Source organism: Mytilus galloprovincialis, chromosome 11 (assembly GCF_965363235.1).
Source record: "Mytilus galloprovincialis chromosome 11, xbMytGall1.hap1.1, whole genome shotgun sequence".
Taxonomy (NCBI): Eukaryota; Metazoa; Mollusca; class Bivalvia; order Mytilida; family Mytilidae; genus Mytilus; species Mytilus galloprovincialis.
In genome coordinates this window covers 82,703,327-82,712,644 of record NC_134848.1, presented here as the reverse complement: position 1 = coordinate 82,712,644, position 9,318 = coordinate 82,703,327, and the positions used below count along the sequence as shown (strand labels likewise).

At 31.6% G+C, this 9,318-nt stretch overlaps 1 protein-coding gene across 2 annotated transcripts in view; it reads right to left on the bottom strand.

Annotated features, from left to right (window-relative positions):
* Positions 1 to 4,043: 4,043 nt before the first annotated feature.
* The window catches only part of LOC143052905 (mothers against decapentaplegic homolog 3-like), a 63,362-nt gene continuing 58,087 nt past the window's right edge, over positions 4,044 to 9,318 (bottom strand). Inside the window, exons 9-10 of one of the 2 annotated variants that reach the window (XR_012971288.1) lie at positions 4,517 to 9,306; positions 4,044 to 4,460 (exon numbers count right to left, since the gene is read on the bottom strand). Coding sequence is in view for 1 of the 2 variants with exons in the window: in XM_076226066.1 (XP_076082181.1) it covers positions 9,183 to 9,306 (124 nt within the window). In the remaining variant the exon portion in view is untranslated. Of the gene's footprint in view, positions 9,307 to 9,318 lie in introns of both variants that reach the window. The other variant, XM_076226066.1, reaches the window with a different exon arrangement.

The following is a 9,318-nucleotide window of genomic DNA, read 5'->3' as shown; positions in this document are numbered from 1 at the left end:
GATTTTGTTAAATTTGTCAAAACCTGACACAGTAAAATAGTGCAAGTCAGAACTGTTCCTGCTTAACGAACGAGAACGTGGTAATGGAAGATATTTAAACAAAAATGTTTTAGAACGTTTTTAGACCTTCAAATTCATTAATAGTTTACTTACTGTGTAATTTGTTCTGTCAAAAACAACCCAACAAATTTAATTAAAACTCAATATAAATCCTTGTTATTACAATCAGAGGAAATATAACTTGCACCAAGAAGATGCTAGAGAAGAGAAAAAATTAAAATCATAAAAGTACTGAAATCCAAGCAAATTCAAAAAGGAAAGTCCCTAATCAAATAACAAAATCAAAAGCTAATATAATACAAATAAAGAGGTGATCATTCAGTTCTACTATAGAAATAAGATGTGGTATGATGGCCAATCATACAAATCTGTACCTTATACCAACGGACATAGAATTTAACAGCTACAGGTCACCAATACAGTCTCCAACAAAACAACTTATAGTGTGCTGTTTGGTGTGACCCATGCTCTGTGTTGATGACCGTACATTGACCTATACTTTACTTTTATAAATTGTGACTTGGATTGAGAGTTGTCTTATTGGTACTCATACCACATCTTCCTATATCTATACTGCATATTAAGCTATAAGAGGCCCCGATATGACAAATGAAAATTCAAGCAAGAAAACGGCCTGATGAATGTACAAAATATCGAACAAATAAGATATACGACAAATTGTGTAATACTTACTCCTCCCCCCCCCCTCCCCCCCAAAAAAAAACCAGGTGCTCCGCAGGGCGCAGCTTTATACGACCGCAGAGGTCGAACCCTGAACAGTTGGGGCAAGTATGGACAAAACATTCAAGCGTGATACAGCTCTGAATTTGGATTGTGATCAAATTTTGACATTACATGGTTTTTTTTACACAAAACAAATGTCAAGATTTTACAAATCAATTAAAGATTTCTTCTTCAAACCTTTTAAATCTAAAATTAAATAGTTGACACAGCATAGGTTTCTGACACAGAATGAATGTGGTCTAATGAACTTAAAAGGTTTTTTTTGCCTTTGAGCAATTCACTATGCTGTTGAATATTAATCCTCTCAAAAAAATGTTTGAAGAAATTTTCTTTTTATTTATGAAATCTGAAATGAGAAAAATTTAAACCCCCCCCCTTTTTTTCACATCCCCATTTCCCTTTTTCCAAAACTGATATCAATTCAAATTTCTAATGGAGTTTGCAACAATAACTACTCTTTTAAATACATCATAAAATATTAAAATGTAAAATAAAGTGCTTGTTATCACTGAATGGTAAAGATTGGTTGGTAGTAAAAGTGAATATACATTGTTTATTGTATAAAACAATAAAAAAAACTTCATCAGCAACATTTTATATTGGCAAATTTCCAATGAAGTTATTTACATAAAGTTATTGGCAAATAAAAATAGAAAATGACATCATAGTCATGTCTGGCAAATGTCCAACATACATTATCTAAAAACATTTTAGATAAGATAAGGAAAAAAAGCTTCATCAGCAACATTTTATATTGGCAAATTTCCAACATATATTATCAACTACTATTCTATACAAAGAAAGATAACTCCAATTGAAAATTAATTGCTATTGCACAATATTGTGCAATTAGATATTTCTTGCTATTGTGCAATACTGTGCAATTGAAAATTTCTTGCTATTGCACAATACTTGATATGGAATCCTGATTTGGACCAACTTGAAAACTGGGCCCATAATCAAAAATCAAAGTACATATTTAGATAAAGCATATCAAATAAGCCCAAGAATTTAATTTTTGTTAAAATCAAACTTAGTTTAATTTTGGACCCTTTGGACCTTAATGTAGACCATTTGAAAACTGGACCAAAAATTAAGAATCTACATACACAGTTAGATTTGGCATATCAAAGAACCCATTTATTCAATTTTTGATGAAATCAAACAAAGTTTAATTTTGGACCCCCATTTGGACCAACTTGAAAACTAGGCCAATAATTAAAAATCTAAGTACATTTTTAAATTCAGCATATCAAAGAACCCCAAGGATTCAATTTTTGTTAAAATCAAACTAAGTTTAATTTTGGACCCTTTGGACCTTAATGTAGACCAATTTGAAAACTGGACCAAAAATTAAGAATCTACATACATAGTTAGATTCGGCATATCAAAGAACCCCAATTATTCAATTTTTGATGAAATCACACAAAGTTCAATTTTGGACCCTTTGGGCCCCTTATTCCTAAACTGTTAGGACCAAAACTCCCAAAATCAAACCCAACCTTCCTTTTATGGTCATAAACCTTGTGTTTAAATTTCATAGATTTCTATTTACTTATACTAAAGTTATGGTGCAAAAACCAAAAATAATGCTTATTTGGGCTCCTTTTTGGCCCCTAATTCATAAACTGTTGTGACCTCAACTCCAAAAATCAATCCCAACCTTCCTTTTGTGGTCATAAACCTTGTGTTAAAATTTCATTGATTTCTCTTTACTTATACTAAAGTTATTGTGCGAAAACCAAGAATAATGCTTATTTGGGCCCTTTTTTGGCCCTTAATTCCTAAACTGTTGGAACCAAATCTCCCAAAATCAATCCCAACCTTCCTTTTGTGGTCATAGACCTTGTGTCAAAATTTCATAGATTTCTATTCACTTAAACTAAAGTTATAGTGCGAAAACCAAGAAAATGCTTATTTGGGCCCTTTTTGGCCCCTAATTCCTAAAATGTTGGGACCAAAACTCCCAAAATCAATCCCAACCTTCCTTTTGTGGTCATAAACCTTGTGTTAAAATTTCATTGATTTTTCTTTACTTATACTAAAGTTATTGTGCGAAAACCAAGAATAATGCTTATTTGGGCACTTTTTTGGCCCTTAATTCCTAAACTGTTGGAACCAAAACTCCCAAAATCAATCCCAACCTTCCTTTTGTGGTCATAGACCTTGTGTCAAAATTTCATAGATTTCTATTCACTTAAACTAAAGTTATAGTGCGAAAACCAAGAAAATGCTTATTTGGGCCCTTTTTGGCCCCTAATTCCTAAAATGTTGGGACCAAAACTCCCAAAATCAATCCCAACCTTCCTTTTGTGGTCATAAACCTTGTGTTAAAATTTCATTGATTTCTATTCACTTTTACTAAAGTTAGAGTGCGAAAACTAAAAGTATTCGGACGACGACGACGACGACGACGCAGACGACGACGACGACGCCAACGTGATAGCAATATACGACCAAAAAATTAAAATTTTTGCGGTCGTATAAAAAAATAATAATCATATTGAAGGCAAACAGAATGCCATGAGAAACGTGAGGACTGAACACTTCTTAAAGTTATTAAAGTTCCAAGCTGTTAAAGTATATGATCATAGCCCGCTCTCATGATTTATTAAGTTATTAAAGTTCCAAGCTGTTAAAGCATATGATCATAGCCTGCTCTCATGATTTATTAAGTTATTAAAGTTCCAAGCTGTTAAAGCATATGATCATAGCCTGCTCTCATGATTTATTAAGTTATTAAAGTTCCAAGGTGTTAAAGCATATGATCATAGCCTGCTCTCATGATTTATTAAGTTATTAAAGTTCCAAGCTGTTAAAGCATATGATCATAGCCTGCTCTCATGATTTATTAAGTTATTAAAGTTCCAAGGTGTTAAAGCATATGATCATAGCCTGCTCTCATGATTTATTAAGTTATTAAAGTTGCAAGCTGTTAAAGCATATGATCATAGCCTGCTCTCATGATTTATTAAGTTATTAAAGTTCCAAGGTGTTAAAGCATATGATCATAGCCTGCTCTCATGATTTATTAAGTTATTAAAGTTCCAAGCTGTTAAAGCATATGATCATCGCCTGCTCTTATGATTTATTGATTGGTGTTTAATGCCACTTTCACCAAAATTAATCATTTTGAGATGATCAGTTTTAAATGGTTGAGGATGACAGAGATGGAGAAAACTTCCATGCATCAGCTGCTAAATGTAAACATATATACACATAAATAATGTAAAACAATATAGCACAGGTACATTTATTTGCCATAAAACTGTAAACAATGTACAAAGATAGCACATGTGACTAAAGTAACAGTAATAAAGGTCATCACATTTTATGAAGGTCAACTCCATGGTAACAGAATCATTCACCATTATTTTTCTACATTATATTGATCATATTCTAATTTTCAATACTGATTTACATATGAGAAAGTGGAGTAACTTAACAAAGCTAATGTTGTTTTAATAATTATGTATTCATTAATACTGTTTGCTTCTTAAATTGTTAGACCAGAAATATATATTTAAAATGTCATCTTTTGTTTGTCATTCCAAGAAACAATACATATCTAAACTGATTTTATAATATTGCAGTTTCCTTCTGAAAGCCATAATGTCATTAAAATAAGTCTACTTACAAATACCATTTATGAGTACCTATCTTCTTTTTATCTTGTAATGTTTGAATGGCTACAAGTACCATTTATGAGTACCTATCTTCTTTTTATCTTGTAATGTTTGAATGGCAGACACAATTCACTTGTTTGTTATACCTAGACTTTTGTATTTGGATTTTACCTTTGAAATTAAAATTTATTCCTTATGGCGTTGGAATAGAGAAGTGGTGAAGGACCTTTGATTTTCTACCGCAGGCATATTACCTTAGCTGCAAAACTTTTAGGAATTTTGGTCCTCAATGCTCTTCAACTTCGTACTTTATTTGGCCTTTTTAACTTTTTTGGATTCGAGCGTCACCGATGAGTCTTTGTAGACGAAACGCACGTCTGGCGTATATACTTAATTTAGTCCTGGTATCTATGATGTGTTTATTTAAAGGGTATTATATTTGAGATTGAGCCGTTTGATTCCTATATCCCGAGATTTACTATGCTGGATGCCTGAATTGACATGTTATTTTCACATGAATTTTAGGATATGGCATGTATTTTCTCAGGAAGTCTGGAGTCTAAGCCCTTCTTATAACTTCCCACCTACTGAAGTGGGGCAAAGTAATTGGCCAGCCTACCCATTTCATTATAATATATAAATATTTAGCAAACCAAACATTAATGATTCTTTTTAAAACCTCCCACCTACTGAAGTGGGGCATAGTAATTAGCCATCCTACCTATCTCAATATAGTATATAAATATATTAGCAAACCAAACATTAATGATTCTTCTAATAAATATGTTCAGAGCAACAGATCTACAAAACTAAATAAAGTTTAATGATTATAATTTTATCCTCTTATATCAGATTTACTTTCTAAGGGGTGGATCAACCCATTTTTAAAAGGGGGGTCCAACTATATGTCCCCATTCAAATGCATTGATCATCAAAAAAAGGGTGGTTTCAACCCCGGAACCCTACCCCTGGATCTGCCAATTTTTTTGACTTAAATTTGTTACTACGGTATAAATGTAAAAATATAACTTAAACCACAAAATCAGTTCTGTGGGCTAATAAAAAAGAAAACAGAATCTAATTCTTTCTGATTTAACTGATTGGGAACAAGTAGAAGTACAGTGAAACCTGTCTGAACTGAATCCTGCATAAACCCAAAACCTGTATAAACCAAACACGTTCTTAAACACTGTAAAATCGAATTGTTTGCATTGTGAACCCGATAAAACCGAACATCACCCAAATTCATACGGAATCTTAAGTCTTGATGAGGTTCAGTTTAAACAGGTTTCCCTGTATCACTGAATCATTTAAAGATTCTTGATTTATATGACATAAAGACATTACATATAACACACGAATTGTGGAGAATAAAACAAATAACTAATTATGTATTGAGTGTTCTCTACAGTTACAGTTCAACCTTATGTTTAACTGAAACACAAATCAGATTCTATTTGTTATATTATCTTTTATGGTCAATCATGATTTGTTATATTCATTTAGTCAAAAATCATACACATAAATCTTTGAGGCATGAAATGTAGGTCACAGTTACAAACATTTTATTTTCTACTACCTTTATTTTTGTTTATATAATTTTACACACATTGTGCTGATGACAAGGAAGATAAACATAGATAATATATATATGCTTGTTTTATTACCCCTAATTTGGTATGGAAGTGATAAATGTATTTCAAAGGCTTTCTTTGTCCAAATAAAGAAGTTGTAAAATGAAATACGGTTTACCTTGTAATAGTAACACAGGATTTAAAATCAATGAGTCTTAATGATTATAAAGCACCATTGTAATGTGTGAAACAGGTTGAGAAAGCTACTAGTTATACATATCACTCCTCATACTTAAGGTCTTGACGTTATATTGTATTTGAAAAGGGATATTTTAACAAAATCAGAAATAAAAATCCCTATTAATGCTATTATGTTTCTATCCATAAGATCTTTATCTTAAGACATTCAATGCGATGAAAAAGACTAACATTAAAAGGTCCTATCTAAGTTAAATCAGTTTGCAGAAGTGGGTGTTCCTGTTAAGTATCATTCAATGTGATCTAAGTTTAATATAAGGCAAAAATAAATTTACCATACATTTTAAATTATTTTAGCAAAATCAACATTAAGCAACTACTTTGAAAAAGCTTTCAACTAAAAAATATTTACCTGATTTTTGAAAGAAATATTTGTAATATAGAGAAGCAATGTACAAGCTACTATAGAAGGGGAAGTAACTCTTTTGGTCACCGGTATCATTATAACATCCTGAGGCACTTTACATGTCAGAGTTACTCCCCTTAGTTTTGGCATTATAATATTTACAGCATCACACAACATTCTATAAATAGATGTCTTATACCAGAAATCACTCATGTGTAATTCTATAAATAAATGTCTTACACCAGAAATCACTCATGTGTAAAACATTCTAAAAATAGATGTCTTACACCAGAAACCACTCATGTCACGTGTAAATCAATTCTCTTCTCAGTATCAGATAGCCTTTTGATTTTTTAAGAGCTATCAAAAAATCATTTCTTAGTTGTAAAAATAATATATCAGCCAAAATTTGATTGAATTTTGGTTGTTTAATGTCCAGTGGCAAGTATATCGTGCATGTTCAGGACAAAGTCAGACTTTGCATCTCTCAAAGTCAGAATGAAACAGAACAGAGGTTTTTCACCAAAGCAGAATTGAATTGAACACCAAGTAATGTTGTTTAGAAAGCTCTTTAAACAAATCAACCAAACAGCCAATGGGTTCAAATAGTTTTAACTACCCTCTGTTTATTTGATTTTCTTGGCACATGAAACCCGGAGTTTTAAGTGCTCTGATAATTGATAGGTAGCTACTGTAAATTCAGAAATACTTGCAAGATTTTCAATAGTAATGTGACTGGCTGAGGCTTGCAATATAGATGAGAATTGCCATTCAAAAATCTGCTGCACATTTTTTATACAGCTTTTACTGTTATCACAAAAGTTATTCTTTAATTTTGGTCTTTAATGTAGAAATTGCAATAATAAATGCATCCAATAACATACCTGCCAACTGTCACTATTTCCAGGGGATTCCCCCATGGAGGCTCCCAAATTGAAATTTTGAAAGAGCAATTTTGTCCACAATTTTAAACAAAACAAATAATTTTACAACGACTTTAGGGTAATAAAAGTATGAAGAAGCCAAAAAAACAACATTGAAATGTATTTGAAGGCCCCCTTGACGGTTTTTTAAGACTATGACAGCCATCTTGCATGCAAAACCCCCATGGGCATTTTGAAAAGTTGGCAGGTGGGCAATAAATCCTGAATTTACCAAAAGTTTTGTTAGCAACAGACCTATTGGTGTTCTATCCAATTTTAGGGTTTACATGAGAGCGACAAATCTGATTATAAGATTTGGTATTGGAGCTCCTTGTTAATTTATATTGCTTTCATAGCATTATCTTTTGACCCTAGGTAAAATCACCTCATAGTAATCCAATCTTGATCTCTATACTTAATTTCATATAATAATCCCTATACTTAATATGAAACTACATCAATTGTTTTCCATTGGTATAAATGTCAATATTTTATCATGAACAAAATTAATATATCATTCAAGGCTATTTGTTTTTCTTTTTTGTAATTATACATATTACTGTTCTATTCTTGCATCAAGCTTGAAATGAAGTAAAATATTCATTTTAAGAGAAGCAGACTGGCCTGAGGAGTAAATCTTTTGTTGGTGGTCAATTTACAACATCAATTTAAGTTTAAAAGACATTGACAGTTTAACATTGGAAGATATATACCACTATACATTTAATCACAATATAAGAAATTGCAACTTTCAAGTGAAAAAAATCAGTACTTTCTAGAAAATAAACAATTCTGTCTACATCTGTATCTTATTATCTCACTTCACTCATCACAGCTTGAAATTAAAAAAAAAACATTATAAAAACTGACAATAAATTTCTGTTTTAAAATATCTTAATTTACACAAGTTAAAAACATGCAATCTATGAACATACTAATTAGCTATTAAGTAAAACCATGGAACCCTTGCTCTTCTCATAACCTCCTATTTACTGAAGTGGTGGTTCAGTCATATGAAATCTGGAGTTTTAGCTGTTCTTATAACCTCCCACTTACTGAAGTATTGAAATCAGCCAAATGATCATCTTATATATTTAAATTCCTCATTATGTGAAAGATTTCGACGAAACTTTACCAGAAGTTTAAGTACAATAATGATATTTTGAACTATTATTTTTATGTTTAATCCATATTCATATTAAATTAATTTAGGTTCTTATTGTCAGTTTGATAAGTTTCATAATTTAAGTGCATAGTAAAATTCAGACAACAAATTTATTCCTCTATTCCAAACGTTTTTTTTCAACAACAATTTCATCCAAAATGACTAAGAAATTTATAAACAGTATAAATTAAGCCAGGGTTCCAAGTTTTCTCTTTTAACAATGAGAAATCATAATGATGTATAATGTATATATAAAATGATCAGCCACATGATATACAATAAAATACAGGGGGTTAACACATACAAAGCACATGACTATTCTAACTTTTCTACCTCCATCTATAGAGAGCAGTTAACAACTTTTCTATCTCCATTACAAAAGAGTTCAATTAAAACCTTTATCATGACTTTGTCAATAACAATTCAACATAACAATGCCACTTTTCAGTTCATTTGATGACTATTTTGACCTTTTGACTTTCCGACCTATGACATACTAGAACATGGCAGTCCCGGTGACCCCATCTGACACAACACCCTGTCCAGCCATTGTAGTGGCCCATTCAGATGGATCTCTATCCAACATGGCGTACTGGTCACAGTTTGGCGTCTGCAAAATAAT